Source organism: Fusarium mangiferae (assembly GCF_900044065.1).
Source record: "Fusarium mangiferae strain MRC7560 genome assembly, contig: FMAN_scaffold011, whole genome shotgun sequence".
NCBI classification, from domain to species: domain Eukaryota; kingdom Fungi; phylum Ascomycota; class Sordariomycetes; order Hypocreales; family Nectriaceae; genus Fusarium; species Fusarium mangiferae.
This window is the reverse complement of record NW_024573931.1, coordinates 1969713-1996582: the sequence shown is the minus strand read 5'-3', so window position 1 is coordinate 1996582 and position 26870 is coordinate 1969713. Positions and strand designations below refer to the sequence as shown.

General features: G+C 49.7%; 11 protein-coding genes across 11 annotated transcripts; 4 read left to right on the top strand and 7 right to left on the bottom strand.

The window, feature by feature from the left end:
• Nucleotides 1-307: 307 nt before the first annotated feature.
• FMAN_10468 (uncharacterized protein) lies at nucleotides 308-3476 on the bottom strand (the record flags this gene model as incomplete). Its single annotated transcript, XM_041821146.1, has 6 exons — nucleotides 308-319; nucleotides 458-807; nucleotides 860-1174; nucleotides 1225-1452; nucleotides 1511-2315; nucleotides 2364-3476. 6 exons carry the CDS (start codon nucleotides 3474-3476, stop codon nucleotides 308-310), a joined length of 2823 nt encoding a protein of 940 aa, XP_041686955.1.
• A 625-nt stretch (nucleotides 3477-4101) lies between these two features.
• FMAN_10467 (Protein VTS1) lies at nucleotides 4102-6062 on the bottom strand (the record flags this gene model as incomplete). The annotated part of the gene is made up of 3 exons (XM_041821144.1): nucleotides 4102-4130; nucleotides 4185-5495; nucleotides 5552-6062. 3 exons carry the CDS (start codon nucleotides 6060-6062, stop codon nucleotides 4102-4104), a joined length of 1851 nt encoding a protein of 616 aa, XP_041686954.1.
• A 1398-nt stretch (nucleotides 6063-7460) lies between these two features.
• Nucleotides 7461-7842, bottom strand: FMAN_10466 (putative ribosomal protein L29.e, cytosolic; the record flags this gene model as incomplete). Its single annotated transcript, XM_041821143.1, has 4 exons — nucleotides 7461-7496; nucleotides 7569-7671; nucleotides 7724-7775; nucleotides 7836-7842. 4 exons carry the CDS (start codon nucleotides 7840-7842, stop codon nucleotides 7461-7463), a joined length of 198 nt encoding a protein of 65 aa, XP_041686953.1.
• A 656-nt stretch (nucleotides 7843-8498) lies between these two features.
• On the bottom strand, nucleotides 8499-9704 carry FMAN_10465 (uncharacterized protein; the record flags this gene model as incomplete). Its single annotated transcript, XM_041821142.1, has 4 exons — nucleotides 8499-8634; nucleotides 8693-8930; nucleotides 8991-9538; nucleotides 9604-9704. 4 exons carry the CDS (start codon nucleotides 9702-9704, stop codon nucleotides 8499-8501), a joined length of 1023 nt encoding a protein of 340 aa, XP_041686952.1.
• Nucleotides 9705-10836: 1132 nt separating this feature from the next.
• On the top strand, nucleotides 10837-13628 carry FMAN_10464 (uncharacterized protein; the record flags this gene model as incomplete). Its single annotated transcript, XM_041821141.1, has 5 exons — nucleotides 10837-10854; nucleotides 10986-11281; nucleotides 11340-11550; nucleotides 11605-11918; nucleotides 11999-13628. The coding sequence occupies 5 exons, from the start codon at nucleotides 10837-10839 to the stop codon at nucleotides 13626-13628; spliced, it is 2469 nt and encodes an 822-aa protein (XP_041686951.1).
• A 506-nt stretch (nucleotides 13629-14134) lies between these two features.
• FMAN_10463 (uncharacterized protein) lies at nucleotides 14135-15698 on the bottom strand (the record flags this gene model as incomplete). Its single annotated transcript, XM_041821140.1, has 2 exons — nucleotides 14135-14252; nucleotides 14341-15698. The coding sequence occupies 2 exons, from the start codon at nucleotides 15696-15698 to the stop codon at nucleotides 14135-14137; spliced, it is 1476 nt and encodes a 491-aa protein (XP_041686950.1).
• Nucleotides 15699-19593: 3895 nt separating this feature from the next.
• On the top strand, nucleotides 19594-21017 carry FMAN_10462 (uncharacterized protein; the record flags this gene model as incomplete). The annotated part of the gene is made up of 7 exons (XM_041821139.1): nucleotides 19594-19675; nucleotides 19754-19808; nucleotides 19863-20009; nucleotides 20060-20621; nucleotides 20677-20705; nucleotides 20775-20867; nucleotides 20921-21017. 7 exons carry the CDS (start codon nucleotides 19594-19596, stop codon nucleotides 21015-21017), a joined length of 1065 nt encoding a protein of 354 aa, XP_041686949.1.
• A 34-nt stretch (nucleotides 21018-21051) lies between these two features.
• On the bottom strand, nucleotides 21052-21459 carry FMAN_10461 (putative tRNA splicing endonuclease delta subunit; the record flags this gene model as incomplete). The annotated part of the gene is made up of 1 exon (XM_041821138.1): nucleotides 21052-21459. The coding sequence occupies one exon, from the start codon at nucleotides 21457-21459 to the stop codon at nucleotides 21052-21054; it is 408 nt and encodes a 135-aa protein (XP_041686948.1).
• Nucleotides 21460-22350: 891 nt separating this feature from the next.
• FMAN_10460 (uncharacterized protein) lies at nucleotides 22351-23729 on the top strand (the record flags this gene model as incomplete). Its single annotated transcript, XM_041821137.1, has 2 exons — nucleotides 22351-22949; nucleotides 23009-23729. 2 exons carry the CDS (start codon nucleotides 22351-22353, stop codon nucleotides 23727-23729), a joined length of 1320 nt encoding a protein of 439 aa, XP_041686947.1.
• Nucleotides 23730-24490: 761 nt separating this feature from the next.
• FMAN_10459 (putative Yippee-type zinc-binding protein) lies at nucleotides 24491-24893 on the top strand (the record flags this gene model as incomplete). The annotated part of the gene is made up of 2 exons (XM_041821136.1): nucleotides 24491-24589; nucleotides 24660-24893. The coding sequence occupies 2 exons, from the start codon at nucleotides 24491-24493 to the stop codon at nucleotides 24891-24893; spliced, it is 333 nt and encodes a 110-aa protein (XP_041686946.1).
• Nucleotides 24894-25193: 300 nt separating this feature from the next.
• On the bottom strand, nucleotides 25194-26564 carry FMAN_10458 (uncharacterized protein; the record flags this gene model as incomplete). Its single annotated transcript, XM_041821135.1, has 3 exons — nucleotides 25194-25464; nucleotides 25518-26407; nucleotides 26481-26564. The coding sequence occupies 3 exons, from the start codon at nucleotides 26562-26564 to the stop codon at nucleotides 25194-25196; spliced, it is 1245 nt and encodes a 414-aa protein (XP_041686945.1).
• Nucleotides 26565-26870: the final 306 nt, after the last annotated feature.

The following is a 26870-nucleotide window of genomic DNA, read 5'->3' as shown; positions in this document are numbered from 1 at the left end:
TTAATTTAATTAAAATTTCTATTTTTACTTATATTTTAATTAATTTAATTAATTAAAAAGCTATTTAAATTAAAAAAGCTAAAAAAAGTTATTAAAAAAGACTTATTTTTTAATATAAAAAAAGTAACTTTTTTAATTATATTAATAAGCTTAACTTTATATAAAAAGTAACTTAATAATATAATTATTAAAGTTAAATATATATATTTTATTCTTTTAATTATATAAGATTAAAATTAAATATAAAATAATATTAATAAAAAAGTAATAAATTAAATTAAAGAAAATTTATTTTTAAATATTAAATTTAAAGAGAAATCTTTAAAATAATTAAAGTTATAAAGTTATAAAGTTATAAATTTTATTATTTTTATTAAAAAATTTATTATAGCTTTAACTTTACTTTAAGTAAAGTTAAGGCTTTAATACTATTATAGTTTATAATTAAAGATATTACCTCATTACTTAAGAGCATAACCTCCAGGCCTCTAGCTGTATCTTGTCTATGAGATCCAAAACAGGCCTTCTTTGCTCTTGAGTAATAGTTATGGGCCAAGGAATTGACGCCCAAGAGCTGGTAGAGGCGGCCAATATTGTAGTATGCCTCAGCCCTGGTCCAACTCCCCCTCTCTGTGACTCCTTGCTGCCCCAGCTCAACATATCGTGACAAATAGGTCTGCCCTTGCAGTAGCAGGTATTGGCGATTGGTTGATTGTCGCTTGAGGCCATAGTGAACATATGCCAGTCCCAGACTCAGATTCACCATGGGGTTCTCAGGGTCCAGGGCCAGCGATCGTAAAAAGTAGCCTGTATCTAAGAGTTAGCAACTTCACAATGACGAAAGATATGGTTCTCCTACCTAATGCGTATGTGTAGCTTGTCGATGTAAAAAGGATATGCCCATAAAGCATAAGGACACATGCATCAAGGACTGGCTCCCCGTTCTCTCCTCTTTCGGAATTGGTCTCACCGCCATTGTAAGCCTCATCCATAGCCTTGATCTGTCGGAGAATGTACTTCTGTGCAGGCCCTGACGTATACCAGGATACAGGAGACTGACATAGGTTAGATAGTAAGGCGAACATTCGATATGAATCAGACGTGGCACCGTCTCTCATTAGTTGGCGAGCTGTCGCGATACACTTCTCTTCATCGCTCGTATAAATGGCACAGACTGGCTCAATCAGTAACTGAAGTGAGCAATGTCATGGCTGATTAACTCACCACTCCATGCCACATGAATCATAAAGCCATGCTCTGGGGCTTGAAAAGCGGTCGAATCTCGTGCAGCTTCGCACACTTGATATGCTTCGTCGCGTCGGTGAGCAGTAGCCAGGCCAATAGCGTAATCCAAAAATAAGTCAAGCCAGTTGTTGAAGGAAATTCCTTGGTGGGCATCGGGCTTTGAGGTCCCGTCGTCTCGGCCTTCGCTCCCCGGCTGTGGAGCAAGGGCTTTTGAAATTCATGTTAGCATACAAAATATTTGACAAATCGAACAAGTGCGACTCACTCCTGGCAAGTCTTTCGTACATCTGTGAAAGCTCGTTTTGTGGTTTATCGGCTTCCTGCTGTTGCAAATGGTTCTTAGGCCCAAGGAAATGCAAATACTTATCCCAGGTGTAGAATTTCTTGATCGATCGAAACTCGTCTACAAGCTCCTTTGACGAAGCCATCCAAGTTGAAATCAGGTTGTGCTGTCCTTCTTTGATCTTTTTGCGCAGATCTTGGACAATCTCGTACTGTTCAGTCAGCTTCATGGCACGAGCTTGCTCCTCTTGTCGGCGTTTGTCAGCACCAGCTAGTCGTTTTGGTCGATATCTTCGTGGAATAAGCCGCTTTCCAAATGCATCTGTTCTTCGAGGAACCGCTTGGGTTCGTCGTGGAGCCCGACGACTTGGCGGCTCAAGTTCTGCGATAGAGTCTTGATGGCCTTCGAGGTTTTGATCTCGAGCTTGTCGGAGGGCCATTGCCTCGGCTGCTAGGATAAGAGCTTCTTCCTCCTCTCTAGCCTTCTCGTACATGTTAGCCAGTTCGATACGGGCATCAATGTTGTCTTCATCAGCGTCGATGGCAGCGAGGAAAAACTCCTCAGCTGTGGCCGTCTCTCCAACTGCCGAATAGCATCGTCCCAGTTGTAAAAGGATGGTCGCATCAGCATCGCCAGGTAAATCTCGGAGGATCTGATAGTATGCAATTGCCAATGGTGTATGGCCACGATGGGCCAACTCTTCAGCAAGGTCGAACGTTAGAAATGGAAAATCGCCAGCGAATTCTCTCGTGAGGATGGATTCCGGCTCAAACCAAAGCAGATGCCTCTGTTGCCAAACGTTAGCCATAGTCGTCAGAGTTAACCGGGACCTTACCATTGCCTCATCTTCATCACCCAGTCGAAACCTATATATTGCCAATCGGGCACGCAGGTCCCAAGGAAACGACTGACCATAGGAGTCAGGACTCCAGACACTTGCGGTGAAATTCGGCACAGCAGTCCGCCGTTCGTCATCCATGTCCCATTCGCGGTCGTCGGAGGTCCATTGGTCCCAGTAGTCCTCTGCCTCCCGACCCAATAGCCATCGAGAGAGTGACTTGGATTCTTGTATAGCTTCCTGATAACGTCCTGTCGAAGCAAAAAGTTCCATGTAAATCCCGATATCATGCCATGGAGGTTCTATAATCTGCATCTGTGGCTTCGCCCTTTCATGATCAAAGAATCGTTTATAGGCTGCGATTGCGCTCGGGACAGCGGCCTCGGCTTGTTTATTGTCAACACAAGCCTCAGCAAGTTTTCTGACGATTTCAAGGTCGTGGGGTCGATGCTCTAAAACAACTTTGTAGTCGGAGATGGCGGCTGCAAGATGGCCCTGTCTGTGACAAACTAGACCTTTGCCCAAGCGAGCATCAATGTTCGTGTGATCGGCCCGCAGCGCCGCAGAATAACAAAGTCTCGCAGTGTTGAGATTTCCGGCTTCGTCATCTGCAATGTTATCAAGTGCGAATGATGCGCACTGGAGCCAGCCGTTCACATCCTTTGGGCGGAGATGAGCAGCATAGACCATCGCTGATAACGATTTGCCCATGTCACCTTGCTCGCGGAAAATCGATGATAGAGTCGTCCATGCTTGGTGCGTTTCAGCATTGATTCTGATGACTTCGAAAACAAGATCCAGTGCTAATGGATAGTCGCCGCTCAGAAAAGCTTGGTTTACTTTTGATAGTCGTGCTGTGATGTCTCCTCGAGGTTTTGCTGCTTTCCGTGGACCTCGTGCTCCTTTACCTCGCGGGAGGCCGCGGGCCGCGGGCGAGGCATCATTCTCACCCCGTTGATCTGCCAAAAAAGTTCGAACAGTCTCGTCTAACTTTGCGATATCTCCCTCCAGCTCCTCCAAGTCAGAGTCTGCATCTGAGGCGTTGTCTTGTTGCCTGCTTTCAATCAGTATATTTATGTCTCCAACGAGAACTGATACTGACCTTTCCATCGTCTTTTCTTCTGGATCTGAAGTATATTATTAAGATATGGACATTATCTGGTTGGACAAGGTGTATCCGGTGTTAATAACTTAGAAAGAAGAGGTCGCCGTATGGACAAAGATGGGATGGCTATGGCGCCTTCCCAAGTGTGGCTGAATAAATCAGCACGTGATAGAAACAGGCACGTGCCACAGGCTCCACAATCAAACAAATAGGTAACTTCAAGGTGAGAGAAGGGTCTTCAATGTATACCTTAATAAGATCATGTACTTAGGTCATCGATTAAAAAAAAAAAAAAGGCAGAAATGCAAGCTAGCTGCTGACCAAAAGAGTCATATAGAGCACAAATCATTCTCACGGAGCCATCTGGACAAGGAAGGATGAGGTGAATGAACCTTGGATGTGAAAATAAGGCAAGACGTTACTATCAACAACATGATCTCGTGGAAACTCATAAGTTTTCGCACTCGAACTATTAAGTTTGATCTTCAGCGACCTTCCACCTAAATTTAAAATACTAAATCGAGTCTGTAACAGGACTGTAACCCATGTCCAACACAATGTGTGCAAAGTTGAACCACCTAACATCCATTTTCGCAGGTCTATATATGGGCATGCCCGGTTGTGGTGATTCTAGCCCAGCTTTCCATCGGCCTTGGCTTCTGCGACATCATCAGTACATTAGTCTCAAACAACTCTGCCTTGAGATTACTTACCCTTGACCTGTTCAAAAACCTTGAGCATCTTTCGACGTGCACCGAGGGCGTTGACGCCACGCTCTTCCAGGGCCTTGTCGTCCAACTCGATGAGGTCCGTCCACTTCATATCCTTGAGATTATCGGTGTACTTGTGAAGGCGAAGACTGCGGAGCCAACTGGGGATGTCCTGCAGAAGGGTTGGGTCGGTCGGGTCCTCGGGAGGCTTGGAGCTGCCTCGTCTCCCACGAGGAGATCGGCCACGAACCATGTCCGAATGATCAGATAAGTAGCCCTCGTGGCCAGGCATCCCAAGGCCACCCAAGTTGACCGGTTGCATACCGCCTGTAATCAATGGCGAGGACACATCGTACGCACTAAGGAATCCATTGTTCTGCGGTGAAGTGAACGGTGCCATATGAGGCAGTCCAGGTTGCATGGCAATTCCAGGGGAGCTGGGACGAGAGCGCTGACCACCCAAACCAAGGTTTTGCTGCGCCTGAAGCGCCATGAGTTGTTCTCTACTGAGGACCTGGCCATGTTCATTGATCATGACAACATTCGTGTTTGGGAGGTTGATTCCGGGCTGTGGACCAACGGAGACAGGATTCTGTCCTGGCGTGCCGTCATTGGACCTAGTTCGGCGGTACTTGCGCACGTCGTCCAAAGCGAATCGGTTATTGACTGTAGACAAAGCTGCGAGTTTCATGGCAGTGGCGTTGGCAACCATATCGGCCTGGTTACCTCCGGTGTTGGCTGTGTTGAAGGTGCCAGTCATAGGGGTGTTTACCATTGACGCCCAGTTGCCGCTGCCAGCATTGTACGGTGAAAGCAAAGGCAAGTCCCCAGAGTTCTTATCCGGAGCAGTAAGAGTCGTTTGCTGGATCGTACTGTTGCTTGACAATTGCGGACGCGGAGAGCGAAGTCCACCAGATGGTGTCGGCTGTACAAACTGGCCCATAGGAGCCTGAGCAGAGGATGCCTTGCCGGAGTCTGCGTTCCCGCCACTATTCCAAGGCGAAGAACTAGCAGGTCCAGCATCACGGTTATCCTGGGGCGCGCTGATAGACGGAGCAGCCATGGAGGAACGATGATCCAAGGCGGCACTGTTGCGGTTCGAGGAGGGCGGGTTCCCAGTCTGCTGGGTGAACTTGGCCTTTTCTGTGGCTATGGCTGCCGCAGCATCGGGGAACATGGCGCTGATGGTGGAAGGGTCGAGTCCTGAATGTCGCTTGTTGGATGGGGCGATAACCGAGCTACGGGCCATGGAATTACGGGCAGAGTCGACATTGAGCTTGTTCATTGCATCGCTGAGACGGTTCGACATAGGATCTGGGAAAATGGTACGTTAAGAGGTGAATCAAATCTGGCATCGTCAACAAACGTACCTTTGTCGAAGCTGGCAGGGGACAAAACCCCTGACATGGGATGATTCTTTCCCATTTGCTGGAGCACCTGGATAAAAAAGCGAATCTGGACCTGAGTTGTCTGCTGCAAGAGGGCATACAAGGCGGCGGTGCGTTCAGCCTCGCTCAAGACACGAAACCATTGCTCAATGGCACTGAGCTCGTCCTTGAAGTCCTGGTCCAGAGTAGCAGCAGCCATCTCTTCCAGCGTCGTTTCGTACTGGTCAATGTCGGCAATCCACTGCTGGGCAATCTTGTCCTGGGAGTCCGATTCGGCGTTGTTGGGGCCAAGGTTCTGCTGAGCCTGCCCATAGAAATCGGATGAGGGTCGAATGCGGCTGGAGGGGGAAGGGCCAGTTAGGGACGCCATGTCGGCCGAGGCGCGAAGCGAATGACCAGAACCAACGGCTCGAGAAGACGGTGGCCGCAAGGTCGAGGTGCTATTGGCCTCGGGCGTGCTATTTCTGTTTCCGATAACGTGGTTTCCAGACATATTGAGCATTATCGAGGGTCGTTGTTTTCGAAAGGGTTAATGGTTGAGTAAATAGCGACGAGTGCAGAATGTGAGGGTGGCAAGCAAAGATGTTACAAGAATCGTCTCTCGACTCCTGCAGTGACCGGCTGACCTCAAAGGAGCTTAAGACTTGAAGCAAGGCAGGAAATTTAGAACATTATCTGCCAAACGACTAACAGTGCTGCGAGCACCAATGTCAGTAAGTAGCCCCTTTGTTGAAGAGATTTCCAAGCTGGTACGACAGTTTTGGAAAAAGAAGTAGAAATAGAAGGAGAAAGCAGAAGCAGCGCGGAGAGGGGGGGAGGCGTCATACCGAGTATAAACGACACCTAAGTAGGTACAGGTAGTCAAAGAAGGGACGAAGTCTGCTTCCAGGCAGGCCACAGAAATCCTGATTAAATCCCGCCGACGTATGAAGCAAAGGACCGGCGTCCTCTAGAGGTTGGCTCGTCAAGGACAGAGGGATGATCGGAAGCAGAAGAGAATGCCTTCGTGTTCCGACAACTTAGCACATAGCCTACTGCGAAGGCCTCAGCCCCTGGGCTTACCTAATCGGGGAGTGCGTGCCCGTCCGCCAAGGGCTCATGGGCCTATCGGTAACAGAAAAAGGCCATTAATCCTTGCCAACAAACATTGTTGCCTCAGGCGCTTTTCGGGTCTCGAAGCGGCAAAAACCTTTTGGTTATCAGTAGACTGTAGCCAGGATCGAACCGGAGGGTAGAGTCTCGAGGAAAGGTCTACCTTAGTTGGTCAAGTTGAAGATAACTCGTAGAACCAATCATATGTGAGTAACTACCTACATACCTATACTGATTACCAGTAGACAGCGGACAGTTGAGGCAATGAGTAAGTAGGACGCGATGATACTCTAGATCTATCACAGGGTTTTGAGACATGAATAGAAACACACTCTCTAGCAATGATCGAACGACAGGTTCAGCGACAAAGCATTTGAAACAGGGGACATGGTGCAGCTCAAAATTCAGGGTTAATGGCCACTACTAGCGAGTCACAAGAATAGGTAGTTAGGTCAGCGATTCGACTAACAATACATGGAACAAATTAGGGTCTGGACAGCATGTCACGGACAAATTCACTGCATATTGGACCTTGTAGTATGGAGTTCAGGTAGAAGTTTTTCCGTCTACTACCCCATGTCCCTGGAATGGAAACCAAGCAACATGCTTTACTCGAGGCCATCAAAACGTTGAACGCCGGGACGGGACCTGTCGACTGCCACCATCTTCTCCTCGGGCTGACCGCATGGTATGTATTTCCATCGTTTCATTTTGCGTGAGTTCTATCGTTTGTGTGCCGTAACCGAGCAATGCGAATGCTCCAAATTGACGCCTTCGTTTTCCCTTGCCGATAGGTATCTTAGACAGTCTCGCGCTTGCCCTCCTTAGCCTCCTTCTGTAGATCTTGTTAGCCAGTTGTTTTGGTGCGCAGGCAGATGTCGCTTCATTCGGTGGGGGCGTTTCGTACCAAGGCCTTCATGTTGCCGTGAAGAGCATGTCGATGGTTTCGTCGGAACTTGGGATCGGTACCCTTGAGAGAGGGGTAGCGAGAAGTCTTGGGCTTCTTGATACTGCGCAAGAGTCAGCGACAGTTGACAATGTTGGGAAATTCGATATAATTACCCGTTCCTGTGCGCCTTGCGCGACTGGTTGTGCTGGGAGCTGTTCTTTGACTCTGCGACAATGTCAGTGATCTATGAATCTGCCTTGAAGCGTTCTCTGAGGCAGCACGTACTCGCCATTGCTGCTGATTGATTCCCTGTGTCGACGGAGACGGATCACGAAGTTGCGAGGAGAAAGCTGGAATTGTGTGCGATTACAACCCTAGAGGAATCGATGTGGGGCATTTCTTGCTGACAGAGGGCAGGTTTGCACGTGCTGAGTGAGCTCCACCCTAGATCTGATGGAGCCAGCCCGACCTAGGGTAGGTAGGTAATTCCCGACTGCTCTGGGCCAAGTCGGATAGACTGGTGCTAACCACTAATATAGTATTGGATTTGTACAACAACCAGAAATGGATGTTGATTTCATTTATGGCGGGTTATGTTGAGAAGAAAACAGTAACACGCTAGCACGGTATACTTGCAGATGGTCATCTGCTGCTGACTCAAAATTTCTTTCATTCCGTTGGCTGTCTACTGTCTCTGCTCTGAGTCGACCCGGTGTCAACGAACTGATCACCAGTATCCAAGTCTTTGGGTTCAATGTTTAATGACCTGTATTGCTATATGCTACAATCCGGTATCACGCAGGTTGAAGGGTTTCCCATCATCAATGCGCGCTTATTACTATCGCAAAACATCCAAACATAAAAACACCAATCCGTTTCTATTCCCAAATGGCAGAATCTCAATATCCCAAACACCGATGCTGTTTCTAAGGATCAACCGTTCACTACCTATGCTGATGTGACGGGTTTGGCCGCAACGCTGTGTGCGGCGGCTGCGGCGGCTGTCTTCTCAGCTGACTTGCCGAGTTTCTGGAGGCGGATAGACTTGATATATCGGATCAAAAGCACGAACATGAGCTCAACCCTGCATAATAAAGTCAGTCGCTGCGAGTAGTCATCGTGTATCAAGGGGTGGATCCTACCTCTCCTTCGTGGTCATGAGGATGCCTTGGACGATCAGCCCCTTCAAGATCTGTGGTCCAATACCCTTGAAAAGACCCAGGACACCTTCGTGCTCAATGATGAACTTCATCACCTCGACAAAACTGGTGAAGGGCTTGCCATTTCGGGCCGGTGGAGGCTTGGACTGAAGACCAACTTTGGCCACGATAAGTGGTTGAGTAGCGATGGTTGCGAGCGCCTTGGACATGGCACCCAGTACTACCAACAGCAGTTAGCTCAAGCACGTGTACAGATAGACCATTCTTCTTGGAAACCTACAGAATGCTTCCGCTGGTCTCAAATTGGTCTTGCCAGGGAAGAGAACGTCCTTTAGTCGCTCGTATGCGCCATAAGTGATGGCAGGGTTGACGACAAGGACGAGACTGGCCTTCAGACCGCGCCAGAGACCTGACACACCATCTGGACCATCGATGACCTCACGAGCGGTGTCTATGAGACCTTTGCGGTCGCTTTTGCTTGCCGTCTGCTGGCGCGTGGTAACAACAGCAACAGGGATGGTAAAGACCTGGGCGATGGCTCCGGCGACAGCACCCAAAGCGAGTTCGACCACGGTGGACGGGTGCACGTCTGTCTTGCGAGACTTGAAATATAGGGTCCTGACAATGGTGTACCAGTAGAAGTAGGCAAAGTTGGTTGAGGCGACACCAATCAGAGAGCCATTCATGCCAGCATAGAGGCCCTTGATTCCATCATCGGCGACTATACGCGAAATGGCATCCCATGTCGAGGTGTAGTGTGGTTCGTCGGACGAGGTAGGGCCTTTTGAAGGATCGGGCTTGACTTGAACTTGAAGACGAGTCTTGACACTATTTCGAGAGTCAGTCTTGATGTACAGTATGGAGCAAACACCATGTCGAAATACACAACTTACATATCAAGGGGGTAGACCAGCGCGTTGGCAAGAACAGCACCCGTAGCTCCAGCGACAGCGCGGCCCCAGGGGGAGATCTCAGGCTTCGATTGCGCAGCCATTTTGGACGAGCTGTGAAGGGATAGGAGATCTTGTTGAGGAGCGGGACGGGGACGAGGAGGAAGAGAAGGAAGAGGAAGAGACACACAGCTCACACTAAAAATGTATATCCTATCGCGATGTTGTACTTCCTGGGCCGATCCATGATTATACGTAAGTAGGTACCTAAGACAAAGATTAAACGGTCCGCCACCGGTTCGGGGCCGAGGTTCGAGTCTACCGGTCTCGGCAGATTTGGTGGGCCCCCGCCTGTGATTTGACCCGCGGGATGGAACCTCGGTTAGTGAGCCTCCTCCCTGGAGATTTCCGGGGACTTAGGCTTGTGCCTCCCTACTAACTGACTCACTAACAGTTGGGTAGGTAGGCTGGGGGAGGAAAAGCTCAAAACCCTGACACTAAGCGATAAAAATGCTTAGGTAAATCTAGCCTAAACTCAGGGACTACTTGCTCAGTCTATTTTGACACCCTGTATTCAGGTCCGGTGTTTTCTTGCTCCCTGAAGGTAGGTAGGGTAAGGTAGCGAGCGTATCCGTACTCAGGTAGTGAGTGATATCATGGATGGTCAAGGCAAATGACGTTGATATCGAGATGAGATGTTGCAGATGAAGTGAGGTGATATGTAAGTTTAATTTGAAGCGCCGACGTCAAAGGTAACGTCTGTTGCACAAACCTTGCTCACAATCCGAGATAAGGTACCCTAACAACGTCGTAGATGAAGAATGCTTACTGTAAATAGGTACCTACCCAAGTACCTACCGTAGGTAGTCTGTCTGTTTGGAAAGTGTGAACTAAGGTATATGAGATGAGAGAACATTGCACCAGATGACGTACAAAAAGTAAGTATCTAGAGACATTGAGCACAATTACTTATCCGTTCTCTGTAGCAGTTCTTTTTCCAAATCTTTCCTACTGATCACAGTGACACTTCTGGTGTTGCATCCCCATGTCAACGACATGTCGATGCAGAGCTCTTTTGAGTGGAGAACACACTGGGCGCAGCAAAGCAAACAGCAGCAGCCCCCACCGCGGGGTTCGCAGCTCTGAAGTGTTAGGTTATCTCGAGTCATTCATTCATTGTCAACGTCAATCCGTCAAGCCTGGCAATGGTTGAGGCCATGCTTCAGTAAAACGGAAATGGAGAAGAGAGCTCAGGTCAGTGTATCTCAAGACGCGTGCCCTTCCTTTCTTCTCTGCCTCAGGACCATATCGGCGATGCTCGATGTGTATTACATCATGGCCCATTATAGCTTCATCTGTCAACTAACCCTACATCCATATCACAGGCCACTGAGTCTCTCATCCGAACATCGAGTGGCCAGGCGGCCCTCGATTATGCTGTCCAGGCTGCAGAGCTGTACATGCGAGCTGCTGGAGAGGCTTCGACCAAAAAAGATGCCGCTCGTTTGAGATTGAAATGTCAACAACTCATTGCTCAGGCAGAGAAGCTCAAGGCTGAGCTCATCCAGACGCCCGGTGTCCTGTTAAGAACCTCAAAACTTCACTCTAATCTCTTCCCCCCATGGACGAAAGAACCCTCGGACGAAGAGTTCCAGCTTCTCCCTGGCGATGAGCCTTTCACGTAAACGGAAACCCTGCCTGGTACAGTCTGTTGTAGCTCTTGGCTGAGTTTGATATAGCGATAACGCAATCTTCACACTGTCACCGAGGCAGACTGCCACATTTGGTGGATGGAAGCGTCCAAGAGACCTACACGACCATGTCGAAGCAGACGACGACATTTTCATGAACTCAAGTAGCGGTTGCGACCTGGTTCAAGATATGACCACTGATTGCTCTGTAGTAGCCAGTCTATGTGCCGCTATGAATATCTTGACTGGTCGAAAGTCGGTAAGGCGTATCGAGATGAGCTGCCAACGAGCGTCCACTGACAGCCTACAACAGATTCTCTCGTCCATCTTGCATCCATTTGACAGAGCGAAGGGAACACCCAAAGAATCTGCTTCTGGCAAATATGTCTTGAAACTATACTTCAATGGGTGCTTCCGCCGGGTTGTGGTCGATGAGCGGCTTCCGTCTTCCATCAGTGACCGAACTCTCTACGTTGTTGATCGAGTCAACCCCCAACTGATATGGCCTGCACTTCTAGAAAAGGCATATCTCAAAGTCAGAGGAGGCTATGACTTTCCGGGTAGTAACTCAGGCACAGATTTGTGGGTTCTTACTGGATGGATCCCGGAACAGATCTTTCTTCAGAGGTGAGCACATTTTGTTATCCCTCTTCACGCACACTGCCTCCATTTCACAACGTGGGCTCACCTGTCAATTACTTGTACAGAGAAGATTTAGAAGTTGATAAGCTCTGGAGACGAATCAAGAATGCACACGACTCTGAGAACGTGGTGGTCACATTGGGTACTGGTCGAATCTCTGCCGAAGAAGAGGATATCTTGGGTCTTATTGGAGAGCACGACTATGCCATCATGGATCTTGAAATGGTTGGTGATAGCCGGAGGCTTTTGGTCAAGAACCCTTGGTGTGACGGACCGGTTTGGAAGGGAGGCATTCCTCAGGCATTTGATGGCGAATTGCCAACCCCATATGCCACCAGCCCTCAACACAAGTGCCCCCCTTCAGTCGCTGGCTCTTTCTGGATGACCCTAGAAGATGTCCTCCAACACTTCGAGTCCATGTACCTGAACTGGAACCCTGCTCTATTTCCCCATCGCCAGGATCATCACTTCACCTGGTGTATGCCTCCCCCTGAGTTGTCTTCATCGCTGGTTCGCAACCCACAGTACTCACTCCACTCGCCAGCTGGGGGGCCAGTGTGGATTCTCGTGAGTAGACATTTCGTGGACGAAGAATTGGAAATTGCTCGAAACAGGACCGACTCAATGGCAGCTGCCTCTGGACAACTCGGTTACATGAGCATTCTTGTCTTCGAAAACGACGGCCACAGGGTGCAAGTAAGCGACGGCGATGTCTATCGCGGACCTTATGTCGACTCTCCGCAGACTCTCGCTCGTTTCGACACGAGTCCAGGGAGACGATATACCGTCGTTGTCGACCAGCACGAGTTCCCGCTACCAGACTACACCCTCACACTTTCATTCCTCTCCCAAGATCAGCTTGCAGTCAAAGAAGCTGAGGACGCAATGACTTGCACAAGAGAGGTCGCTGGCTCTTGGACCAGGAGGACTGCAGGAGGCAGTGCAGCTTGCACGACCTACGCTACAAACCCCCAGTACAAGCTATCACTTGCTCAAGCGGGGCCTTTATCTGTCCTACTGTCAACAAATTTGCAGGATATCCATGTGCATATCGATTTAGTCTGGTCCCAGGGCAAGAGGGTGCAGACACTCAAGGCCCGGGATCTTGCGGGCTCATCTGGGGAATACCGTCGAGGCTGTGCTGTGGTCAACATTCCACAACTTGATGCTGGAGTGTATACTGTGGTGTGTTCGACTTTCGATCAAGGCCAATCGGCAGACTTTGTCCTCCGCGTTTCATCCATGGCGAACGTGGAAGTACAACCCGTACCCGCCGATGCTGCTGGGAGACTCCGCAAGACACTGAGCCCTTTCCAGCTCTCAGACGGTGAAGAAGTAAGGCGCGCGCAATTATCGGCATCTTGGTTAACCCGAATGAGTGTCACAGCACGCAGCGTCACGAGCCCGGGCATCGATCCTAGTAACCGACCTTCATCCACTCTCATGGTACGAGTTTCCGTGGCTCACGGATGGGACCCTGAGCGAATCACGATCGCAACTTCAGGTGACGGCGAATACGAAGAACTCAAAACAATCGTGCGAACTCCTGAGCTTGACATGGAGCCAGCAAGGATACAGAGGGAGGGCATGTGGTTAGTGATTGAGATTATGGGCGCACCTCAAGTGGGAGAGTGCATTGAGATAGAGATTCACAGTGATGGACCTGTTCATGTTGGGCCGTGGGCGATCGTTTAGCCAGAGTCACTGTGCCAGTCAGTGAATTTGGGTACACGTATGTAGGGCCCAGATACCGCATAACAAATACATCTAAATGCGAAGCACGAGACGATTTAAAGCATGTATCGACTGAGAGAAATGATAAATATATGTTCAACACAGCATCATGCTGATTATGAAGGAAGAATCGAACAAGGTGTACGCTCGCTAGCCAACGCCACACTGGCGCAAGTGGTATACCCCTAGAAGATAAAGATACTGAATGAAATCTGACCCAACCGGGTATTTGAGATCCTGAACGCCTTGTCTGTACCTCCAAATCCTCACTCCGCTTAATCAATGACCTTTGGCAGCATGCGAAAAGCATTCAGTCGCCCGACCCGTCAAATCGCCAGGTACTCATACATATAACGCCAAAGCAAAGAGCGCTTCCCATCACATTTCGGTTGGCGTAAATCGTTAATCGTGCTCGTTCAGCGTCCCCTCTCGCCAGTCAGGCTCGTATGCCAACTTGCAATAGTCGTTTACGCCGGTGGGCCGCGTCTTCTTCGACCACGGTTGGGTCCATCTGGTCGCTGAGCAAGAACATCTCTCAGTTGCGGGTCGTCCTTGTCTTTATCTATATGATGAACACGGACGTGTCTAGGAGCAGTCAGTATCATTACTCTAGTTGGGGGGACGGGGCATATATCTAGCTGCAGCACCGATATGGCCTGGCTAATTGACATACCGCTGAAGATTATCTGGGCGTGGATATTTGTGTTCTCTATCCGGGCAAAAGGGGCAGACGTAGCCTGGGGAGTCATGAACCAGGCCATGTCTTATCATTTCATTCTTTCTTTTGAAGCCCTTGCCCCCTTCACTTCTTGGACAGCCTTTGACTGGGCAATAGTGTGGCCGTATAGATGAGTGTACATTCATGTGAGAGTTGAGGAGATACTGAGTCTGGAAAGGCGCCGCATTGCATCCAGTGACCGTGCACGTATATGAGCCGGAAAGAGGCTGCGGATGTGTGATCCCATCGATACTCATCCTATCAGTAATTGAGGCTGAGTTGATTGAGGTTGATGTGGCAGGGGTGGAACCAGAGTGATCGGTGTTCGGAGTCTCGCCAGCATTGCTGCTACTGTATTCGGTCGGAGCGCGAGGGTGATTACCATTTGTCGGATAATAATGCATACTCGCACTTGGCGCAGAGTGAGGGGAGAGTGTTCGGTATCCATCTGGGGGTGAACGGGGCGACGATGGGATATTAGTATTCAAACTAAACCTATGCCCTAAGTTTGCAGCTGGAGAAGTAGGGAAAGTGGAGGATAGACCTGGGGGGACACGGCCAAGATCCTGCTCGGATGGGCGCTCTGGGTGTAAGTCTCGGAGCTCACCAAACGTCGAACGAAGAGACGGGAGAGACTGCGATGGAAGGGTCTCCTTAGACTCGCCTGCTGGTGCGCGAACTCCGTGATGAAGAGGCGGCAAGGGTCCATTAGAGGTAGATATCAGTGGTGACGTGACTCTATTACCGGAAATATATCGCGGTGCAGACAAACCGTTGATCGTGGGCTCGTCGTGGATAGAAAGCTGCCCAGTCGGTATAGATATATCGGGGATCGTTTTTGGGACCGAGGCGGCGAGAGACGGCGGTGCTGTCGCAATAGAGGCAGCCTGTAGAGCGTCAGCGGCCAGGTGCTGGAGCAGAGGCCCGCTCATGAGATTGCCGTCGACGGCCCGTTCTCGCCGTGGCTCTTCATCCGGTGAGTCTTCGTCGCCGGGAAGACTCTCGCGGGCAGCTTCTCGTGCTATATCGGGATCGCGTCCATTGTCGAGATATGCGACTAGGACAGCATCCCCAGAAGTGGGACGAACCTTGTGGCGATTAGACTTGCCGCGACCGTCGATAGAGGTGGGACTCAGACTGACTTGAGCTGCAGGAATATCTGGGGGAGGACTTGGAGACGGCTCGAGCTTTGGACGAAGCGGGGTCATGAGAGGACTTCCTCGAGGAACCACGTCATCCGGGTCGTATGTATCGACAACGAAGCCGAGATGGGGTTGTGGTGGTTGGTGCTGGTGGTGCGTAGCTGTGGTCATCTTTGTCGCGTTGACGGTGGTTGCTCAACTCGCCATGGCCCCTCGTGGGGGGGGTTTAAAGCGTTCGGGAGCTCTTGATCAGTCGGCGAAATCTTGCGCCTGGTGAATGGCCGTGGTGCGACTTGAGTGGTAACTGCACAACCAAAGAAAGCTTGTTGAGTCGGAGGATGCGAAGAGAAGAAGCGGTCGAATAATGATATCGTGGAATTGGAAGCAGATGTGCGCGCACCACTCTGGGCAGACGACTTGCCAGCGAATATTCGTATACTAACGTTGGTCACTCAGCATGAGCAACAAATGCCACCCAGGCGGCGTCAAAATGAGAACAGGAAAGTTCTTGGCGCGGGTAAGTTGTCCAGGCAGGTTGAGGTCGGATGTGAGTCGCGAATATGGCTGTAAGCGCAGGTTAGGTGGGATTTGCGGCGTAAATGCGGTGAACTTGAAGTGCCAGGCTGAATGCGAAAAGAGCGTGGCTAAATACGGTGGTGAATCTAGCCGTGGTAATGCGCGTAATTTGGGGTGATGTAGTGCAGCCGTTGTCGATATGATAGTCGTCCAAATGAGCGCTTGCGCGATAACACGCAGAGAGAGAAGCGGAGTTGAATCGCTAGATATTCCGCTGTCGCTTGACCCAGGGGGATGTGACCAGTAGTAAGACCGATTGAGATGACACTGGAAATGGACTCTTTGATTGGCAAGATTAACTTCGAGGTCAGACCTGAGGCGTCGATATGTAAGGTAAGGTAGGTTGGTAGGCAGGTATGTGTGTATGTATGTACAGCACAACAGCCAGAGGAGGCGACGTACTGTATCGTGCCGTGTGTATAAGGTTAAGGCAACAGCTGAGAGGCGAATACTAGGTAACGGGATGTATGAGTAAACTCGATTTACCGAATTATTTCAGAAGGAAGAGTGCGGAGCAACGTAGAAAGTCTGGGGGATTGAATGTATTTACTACGGAGTAAGTTTACTTTATTCTCTGGGAGCTGGAGCCCTATCTGTCCGTGTACAGTACCTAATTAAGTACATTGCTAACCTGCCCAGGCTACTACTGCTCATGGTCCTTCCTAGTGAGTATGGAGTATGCCTCCACTTGTTGACACCATGTTACGGGGTTTGAGGAGCAGTCCATTTTAGAGGAGACTGGGGAGGCTACGAGATACGGAGAATGGGCACGGGCAATTACCTACTAGGTAGTATGTACAGCACAGCACAGTGCCAACTACGCCTCGAGTTGATGTTTGAATGAGGTAGGAAGGACTGGAAGTGAGTGGGAAAGAATGGAAGAGAACTTTCCTTGGATGAGGAGTGAGGAGAGGACTCGCCGGGGCTGGGGTCCCGGGAAGGTTAGAAGGGCTAGAAAGGTTCAAACTTCAAGGGCCGGCAGGAGCATGGGGAAGATGCGGGATGGGGTAAAAGGTGGTAAATATTCGGCCCTTGGTTATCTGTAACATGTGGTAGGTCGGCTGAGAACAGGGGGTCCGAGATGGGGCTCTGCTGTTGCGGCTGGCCTGGCAGGCCCTTGAGCCCTGAACCTGGGGACTGGACCTGGACCTTCACTGGCTGGACTGACTGAGTTGGACGGACTGGGGATCTGGGGCGGGCACAAATTTTAATGACAGAAGCAGAACGCGGTACGTCCGTCGTATGTCTTATTAGCAACCTCTCTGTTGAATGGTCGATTTTGGTGCTCCTCTGTGCTAGTGCAGGCCACCCGACAGCGCCATTATGGGTAATTCTGTGAGCAATTGGACCATTTCCAAAGTAGTGTGTCTTTAGCGAGATCTTTTATTGAGTCCCCCTTTATTTTTACCTATGCACACTTGACCGACATACATCAAGGTTGTGTGACGGAGGGACGGACTGGCCTCGATGATATGGATTGGATGCCACTTATACCATAGAATGAACCTCGCCTTGAACTGCAGCGAGAGTCTCTCCAGCTCGAGATTTGTCTTTATATTGTCGTACCTGTCTCAGGTATAAGGAGTGCCCGCTACAGACTCAAGTCTTGAGTAAGTCACGACCAAAAAGAGAGGTCAAAATTCAGGATGCGTCCGCCGAGGCCTCCCTCCCCCTCTCTTGATACCCCACTGGAGTCACCCGTCTAAGCCTCAACGTCCACTGCCGTGTCGACATGTGTGTGATGTGATGCATTGGCGCGAGGTCGAATGGGCAAAGACTTGGTCAGTATGTATAACTTAGTGAGTCTCAAAACGGTATTCGAGTCGTGGTTTGGCCTGTTTGTCCTTTTCATCTTTGATATCTTCTCATTTGGCAGACTCGAAAATGACCTCGTGATCATTCGGAAGTATTTAGGCGTGATGATCTGTGCCGAGCCAAAAAGAGCCGCCTCGTCTGACATCCATTGTCCGTCAGATAAATATCTCGCGCACTCAACGCCCTCTAACGGACTGTCCCGCTCTGTGAACAGCAGTCTGATTGGCTGACCCCGGAGACTGCCCCGGCCGCTGGACGAGGGGAAGTGGACACTTGGACAGAAGTGGGTAACCTCAAAGTGCGTGCCCCTTCAGGTTGTGGGGTATCCGGCTACTGTGCATCGGATAATACCACGCACTGTCCATGTCTCGACCGGGGCTCTCTTGAGTCGCATGGAAGATTAGAAAAAGGGCCGTTTTTTGTTGTCATTGGACCCTCCGCAATTTTCCCACAAAAAGCGGCTCTCTCTCATCCTGGAACTGAAATGACCATGCCATGACCGCTTCTGCGTTGCCGGCCGCGGGAGCTGATACATAGCAAGCAAGCGACCACCCTTAGCTACATCCTTCAACGCAATAACAAAGAAGGTAAAATAAGCGAAGACTCGATGTGTGCTTACTTACCTGGCTAGCCTGAGTATGCACATTAGCAGGGTATGTAGGTAAACTAAGGAGGACAAAGACAATTGATTGATGGGGCTTGGTTTTGTTCTAGAAATCTGACAGAAACTCGCGACTTAAATGACGCAGTGATTCTGTCACAGCACGGTTGCATTTAAACCTCGCTCCCGTCCCATTATCGAAATTAAGCAGAAGTGCCAGTCAGCCAGTCTCTAACCTGACCAATGATTGACTTTCTTCAGTAGTCAGACACACACTCAAATTAACTGTCTACTAGGCCTAGTTGAGTGTGCCCTGGGTCTTAGCCTGAGTTTGCTGTGACTGACTCGTTAACCCATGGCAGTTGGCCGACCACATGAGAAGTTGCAAGACCACGATGTATTTGAGTACCACAGCACTTATTAATGACAATCATTATAAGTCCGACTAGCAGATAATACATTCAACATTGAGTACCAATATCCCACTATTTAATACTATCTAACCAATTGAAACAATCAGATCATTGCTTCCAGTTCACGACCTTTCCTCTATGTCCAGCCATAACCACAAGATATGCCTAATTTGGCCGGCGGGAACTGCTACAATAGCATTCATCCCAAGCCTTAAAGGCATATTTAGGTACATACTGTAGGCCGCTAACCATATAATGTTATTCTCTAGACTCTATTAACCATGTAAACGACATGCTCATTGCCTTCATGGTCACGGATTGAGACCTTTCATTAGTACAAACACCCTTCACATTCAAACCTCAACCCATGTCATGCAGAGCAGTTGCAAGTTAATCATGATACCCCACCGTAATACGGATACCACAGATCCTGCTATCTTCCGCCGATGGCGGAACACGTAACCCCACCTCGGTCGTCACAAAATTACTGATGTATGTGCCTCTTTGAGAGAAGTTACAACAACTCTCAATTGGTACTTCTCTCGAAGCGATTAGCCCCCTTCGTGAGGAGTTTGCTATTTGCGCCGACACAGCGCAGTCACTTGTCTAAGCCAATCTCACATCATCGTTAATGACCTTGGCAAACCCGTAAACCAACAGCATGTCTCTGCCATCAACCATGAAGGCCGTGGTTTTCGATGGTCTGTATAAAATATCAGTGCAAGACAGGCCAGTGCCTCAGAGTAAGTTGACCAGTCACCCAGCTTCAGACCTGCTAGTATTGAATGAGAGCTATTTCGACTACAGCTGACTCAATGTAGTTCGAGATGAGAGGGATATCATTATCAAAGTTCATGCCGCTGGCCTGTGTGGATCGTAAAAGCGTGATCATCCTCCAAATGCTGTCCCATTTGCTAACTAGAGTCCCAGGGAACTTCACATCTACCGTGGTCATCAACCTTCAGATACTGGCTTCATCATGGGCCACGAGTTCACCGGAACAGTCGTCCAGATTGGATCAGCTGTAAAGACAATCAACATCGGTGACAAGGTGGTTGCTCCCTTTACAGCTTCCTGGTGAGCTCTCTCCTCCACCGTCCGGTTCTCGTGCTCATAAGAAACTACAGCGGCAACTGTTTCTTCTGCAACAATGGTTGCTCAGCCCGTTGCGTTGAGAGCCAATTGTTCGGCTGTGAAACTCTTGACGGAGGACAAGCCGAGTACGTTCGGATTCCCATGGCCGATGGAACTGCCGTCAAAGCCCCCGGGACTATCTCAGACCAAGCTCTCCTTCTCATGGCAGACATCTTTCCCACCGGATTCTATGGTGTAAAGAGCGCCGCAGAATTGATCCCTTCCCAGAAAATTCAAGATGCCACACTAGTCGTCATAGGTTGTGGCCCGGTTGGGCTTTGTGCTATCCTAGCAGCCACCCATTTCAAGCCTCGCCACCTCTTTGCCATCGATAGTGTCGACAGTCGCCTGGAGCAAGCTCGAAAACTGGGCGCAGAGCCCCTAAACTTTGAGACAGATCAAGCAGGGCTGGAAGCTAGAATAAAGGAGGTGACAGAAGGACGAGGCGCAGATATGGTTGTTGAAGTTGTTGGCCAGTCCCCAGCTTTGAGGACTGCATTTGATATCGTGCGACCTTTTGGTGCTATTAGTAGCATTGGTGTCCACAACAAGGAGGTGTGAAAGTCGAAGGGAACGATGGCTAGGGACAGGAGCTAACACCACAATGCAGATTCCGTGGACGGGCGACGATGCGTATACGTATGTAATGCCTTGGGATGCTTTGTGTATTGGCCCGAGAAGAGAACTGACTGGCTGATCTTGTTGCAGAAAGAACATTCGAGTGCAGATGGGTCGTTGCCCAGTCCGCAGCGTCTTTGACGAAGCCCTCAAGTTACTGGAGCGGAAGCAAGACCAGATTGGGTGAGTTTTTGAGCTACCGTTGGAGATGATTCAACAACTAACATCGCCGTGAGCTTCCTGTTCGACCACATCATGCCGCTTGCACAGGCTCCTGAAGGATACGCTCTTTTCGAGCAGCGTAAGACGCAGAAAGTAGTATTCACGTTGTAATGCAAAATACAAGCCCGGATTAAGACATCGACAATTAGTTTTGTCGAGGCTTGACCATGCCTTCATGCATTAGATAGTAGACAACCGTTGAATCGTTGTGCACGATGGCCAGAACAAGCCTCTTCTCTCGTGGGCCATTACGCTCGATAGAGTCAAAAATCTCGGAGAATCTCTTGATACACCATTTCTCTTCGGGATGCACTGCCAATACCCATTCGAGCTCCGGTGTCTGATCCAGAGGTTCCCCGGTGGTCCTCTCACGTTCCAGAGCAGCGATCTGGTCATCAGGGTGGGTGTAGAGCCGTTTCGGCGGCAAACCTCTGATCAGAGGTCGCTGAACTGTTGTTTCATGGACTTTGAGGGAGACCCAATCATGCTGATATTGCAGGTTGTATACAACTGTTGAAGTGACGTTTGAAACCGGGTCACTTGAGGGATCCATGTCGAGCATGACTATCGCTGACTCTCATATGATGTCCACGTAAAAAGTGCCAAAGGAGGCGGATGACGAAGTTTAACACGGATCAAGACCAAGAGGCAGGGTGTGCGTGGAAGCCAATTATGCGTGAAGAAAGGGCGAGGCGCGGCTCAGCGATGAGGAAAAGAGAGACCCGAGCTTGAGAAATTCGCGAGGATTATCAAAACAGTAGCGAACGAACGTTGAAAGGCCGAAAACCCTTTGTAAGAGGGGTTGATGGAGATTCTAGACCTTGTACAGAGTACAGAGAGGTAAATGTTAACTTTTTTTTATGGATCGACTGAAGGTGGATACATAGCAACACCTACCTACCTACTCCGTACCTAGGTAGGTATGAAGAGTGGGGAGGAGGTAGGCATATGCCGTCCAACTGACCTTCATGATTGAACGAGAACGAAGTGAACTTCCTTTTATTCCAACATTCACATGCTCGTTCCATGAGAATTGGAGTCAGTTTAGACTTTTGTGTCCCAACAGGAACTTCGCATCACCTGTAATTGACCAATGGTGACCCCCCCGGCGTTGCCGTGAACCCGTCAGTACCTTAGCTTCAGTGCTGAGGCACACGTAGGTACGGAGTAGCTCGGTAGTGATTGACATCCACTATCCACGTTGGCATTAGACCCTGAGAAAGGATCTACTGTGTAGATAAATGGGCAAGTCCCACCGTCGCTAGGCACGTTGATGTGGATCACAATCGCATTCCATTCTCTCTGTTATATCTTATTAGTACCTGTATAGACAGACATCTTGATTCACTGAAACAAGCACCAATTACTCGCAATATTAATACTCGTCCTTTTAATCACAGCTCTCCAGGCGCCCAATCTAGGGTCGCCAAGTCGCATAGCCACCATGGCAAACTCTGGGCAACCTTCCTATAATGGCACAGATACCGAACCCTTTCCAAGCCTCGATAATGCGTCACCAAACCCCGATCATACAAACATAAACGCCGACTCTTCATCTGACGTCGAGAATCGTCCAGCAGCCTCTTCGTCTTTAAGTGGTCGTCTCCGCAGAGTTTCCCAAAGTTTCGAAGTTTCTGGCCCCCCTGAAGGGTTTATGGCCGCTACAGGAACCATCGCAGCATCCATATTTTCGCGACAGACCGTGGCGCGAAGGCCATCAGACACCTCGATACCGATGCAAACAAGCCAGCCCCTCGGGGACACATCCAGACAGAGCACATTCCCAGCTGTCAACGAAGAACCGCCCGAAGAGAAGGCGAATGCAAGCGTCGCGTCCCCGAGGCGAAACTTGACTGGCGAGCCTGCTGCCGCGGCTCCTTTTGACAATGGATATCATTTCCCACCAAAGCATTCGTTTGGACAATCGACGAAACTTGGACTGATTGCTTTCTGGAACTATGTACGAACACCAACCGGCTTTCTTGTTACCATATACGGTCTGAATGTCGTTGCGTGGGGCGGAATGCTTTTCCTGCTGCTTTGGTAAGTTCATGATTTGTATCTCTCCTCCTCACGGTCAACCATGCTGACAAGCAATCCAGCAATGCTTCACCGGCGATGTGTGTTCCAACTTGCAATGACATCAATTCCCCCAGGCGCAAGTGGATAGAGTGGGACTCCCAGATTTTGAATGCTCTCTTCTGTGTTACAGGATTTGGTCTTGCTCCATGGCGCTTCCGTGATCTGTATTTCCTGCTTCAGTATCGGTTCCAGAAGAAGGAAGTTGCTCTTCGACGATTGGCAGGCATTCACCGAGGATGGTTCCGTCTCCCAGGGTCCGATCAGATTGATCCTCAAATAGGGCCCCATAATATCTCGTCTGCGCCCGAACTAGCCTCATCACTCGCCTGCCCGTTTCCAGAAGACAAGATCCCCGACGCTCCGCTGACTGGCGTGCGCGCCCCGCCAACACCCATCGCAAGAATGGACGCCGTCATCTGGCTGATGGTATGGAACACGTTTCTGCAGTGCGTCCTGTCCGGTTTCATGTGGGGCCTTAACCGTTACGATCGTCCGAGTTGGTCTACAGGTCTTTTTGTAGCACTGGCTTGTATTGTCGCGGCCATTGGAGGGATTGTCATGTTTCTCGAGGGGAAGAAAGTCAAGGGAATTGAAGGCGTCCCCATTTCAGAAGAAGACCAGAAGCTACTACAACAAGATCGGGAACGTGGTGTGTGGCATTACAACAATATCAAGGACAAAGACTTGGCTGCCGAGGAAGCAAAGAAGAAGGAAAAGGAAAAGGAAAAGGCGAAGAAGTGATGCTCTTGTTGCACATCTGTTCGACATGTACAGGCGTAAACGGCAAATCTTGGTTGGCTAATGACGGTAAAGGGGGGTGGTTTCACTGATTTCATGCATGTGCGCTCTACAGTAGCAACAGGCGTTGGGTGAACTTGCCGATAGCGTGACCATATCGTGCATAGGTACCTATATAAGATAAGGTAATTTGGGATACAACATCAAATTTAGTACTTAGGTGCCTCAACTATTCTTCGTGACATGTACGTTCATGGATGGTTGTTTGTGTAATTGACGGACTGCGTCCAACGAGGCAACCAGCTCTCATGATAATTTCCTCGGCCTTATCGACTTGGTACTCACTGCAGCGCCAAATGTATGAAAACCAGACCAACAGTGGATATAGGGACATCATCATTCAAGACTCTATTAGGCTTCCTGAAGATCGTGATATACAGCCATTTCAACTTTCTCTCACTAAGGCCGAGACTCTCCTATCTGACTATTACGCAGACCCCGCTTCCATTCACCTAACCCCGGCCTCCGCCTCACTATCAAAGAGAGACGTACCCGCATTAGCTAACTCCGGCCTCATGACGTGCCATTCCTAACGTGAGCCTTCTCCACTGCTCCTTCAACTTTCCCTTGTCAACTTATTAGACACACGCAGCAAGTTCGCGGTACATCTCGACAACTTCAACTTTGTGCAATATCAGTCTAGAAGCACCTCCAATATCCTTTCAGTTCGGCATCGCCCTTCGTCTGCCTCAGGGCCCCGCATCATGGGGCTGGCTTACAACACCTACCTGAATAGCAGCAAGATCTACGGCTGCAAGGCATGCAAGGCCCATCTTGCTAACCATGAGGACATCATCAGCCGCGTATGTTGTCCTCCAACTCCCCAACCTCTTGACTCCCCTGTAGATTCCTGTCCGCTGATGCTGGTACCAGAATTTCCGTGGCCAACATGGCAAAGCCTACCTCTTTCATAACGTCGTCAATATCGAGACGGGTCCTCCGAACGAACGTAACATGACGACCGGTCGACACGTAGTCCGTGATATTACATGCCGTCAGTGCAAGGAGACCGTTGGATGGAAGTACGATAAGGCCTACGAATCTTCAGAGAAGTATAAGGAGGGCAAGTTTATTCTTGAAGCTGAGCTGCTATGTAATGTTACTTGAGGCCTGGCTGTCAAGGCACCTCCCAGCGTGCTCGTTGGCTGCTTTTGTCACAGGCGTTATCTGGATATTGGATGCATGGGCGTTGACTGCATTTTTGGGTGGCCCAGACACTGCTTTCGACCATGACAAGGGCAAAGTAGAGATAGTTAAGTTTCTTGGCCGTAGGATCTGAATTTCGATATGATAAACTATTCGACTAAATCCTATACTCCAGACCTGGACGCCGCTCGAACATGCAAATGATTCCAAAACTCTGGCTCAACATGATACGATGTAGTATCGCAGCACAGAATGCTTCACTTAACGGTGCTCAATGGGCTCCTCGGGCAAGAGCTCCTCGACCTCTTCATCTGGGACTCTGAGGAACTCCAAAGGAGGCTGAACGATACCGTTGAACAAGAAGGTGAAGTAAACAAGCAGGGCGAAACCGACAATTTGGAGCCACTTGAAAGTCTCCCAGCCCAAGCCAAGGGAGACGATCCAGATGAACAGGGTTCTGCAAGTGTCAATGGTAGATCGAGAAGTAGCACTGACGCTTCGTGTGACGGATAAGCCAAAGAAGTTGAAGCCACTAGTAGCAATGTCAGTGTTTGGTTATCCAGATCTGATCGACGGAATCCTCACCCAATGCTGATCATGATGAGAAAACTAGAAATGAGGACCTGCTTGTTCTCGGTCATCTGGCGCCAGCCCTCGACAATGTCGAAATATCCATATTTGCCAGCTTCAGTGGAGCCGATAGTGGCATGCAGAACAAGCATAGCAAGGAGGGTAACACTGAAACCGAAGATGCCCTCCCAGCCGACCACTCTGATGGGGTCAATTGCAGATCTCTCCAGGAGATATTCCTCGAGGACGAACTGAGTGGCTGTAAAGATCTGGGCACCAGCGATAAGCAAAACACCCACAATGGCTCTGGCAGCGTCGGAAAGACCTCCGTCAGTAGCCGAGTCCTCCTCGGGCTGTCCAATAGAGTTCTCAGGCTTCTCATCTGGCCAAATAGCTCCCGCCAAACCAACGACTGCGACACCCAGAACGACACCGACGAGGGAAAGCCACTGGAAGAGATGCAAGTGTCGCTTGAGGAAGACGACGCTGAAGAGGCCGACGAACAAGACGAGAGCACCTCGTGTCATTTGGTAGATGGATGCAGCAACCATGAGAAGTCCAGCGTTCATGAGCGTGGTACCGCAGATGTCGCAAATAGCGGGCAGAGCAAGCAAGGTGACTCGGTATCCCCTCAAGATGGATGGGCCAGTGTGAAGGAGCTTAGTGCGATCATCAGCTTGGGGCGCAGCTTCAGCATCGCCATTTTCCTCGGTATCAACAGCTTGATAGCCTTGGTCTTCTGGTGCAGAACCCTTGAACCGTCGCCAGAGAGCCATGAGGCCAACAACCAGCCAGCAGCCCATCTCGCCGATGAACATCTGGGCGGTTTGGAGAACCGGCTGGTTGAAGAAAGCGCGCTTCCTTGGATTGTCATCGGGGCCACAGTTTCGAACGCATTGGTTGTCCTATGGAGAGGTGAGTTAGCTACAGCTCTGCGAGCATGGCGGAACAGCGGATGCGCAGCGCATGTCGTCATACCTGATACTTGGTCAACAAGGTGTTGCAAACACCTGTGAGCAGCATCATGGCTACGAGAAATGGGATGAGGCTTCTAGACGCCATGTTGAAGAGATAGCCGATTACCGGCGGCCAAACTTCAGTGGTTGTTGATGTTATTCCAAGAGTGATTGTGGAAGATGGGGGATGAAATGGCTAAGCAGGTCAGCAAGAACTGATAAGAACAAAGAACTGATAAGCTCCAACCTGAGGTAAAAGGCGGAGTAGAGGTACGTAGCCGTCGCACAGAGGGATGCAAATGCAGGGTTCAGAGACTTGACCTGAATGCGGAGTCGTCGCCTCACTAGATGCATGCACTACCTGCATTAGCCCTTAGATCCATCTCTGGTGCCTCACGTCTCCTCTTGCGAG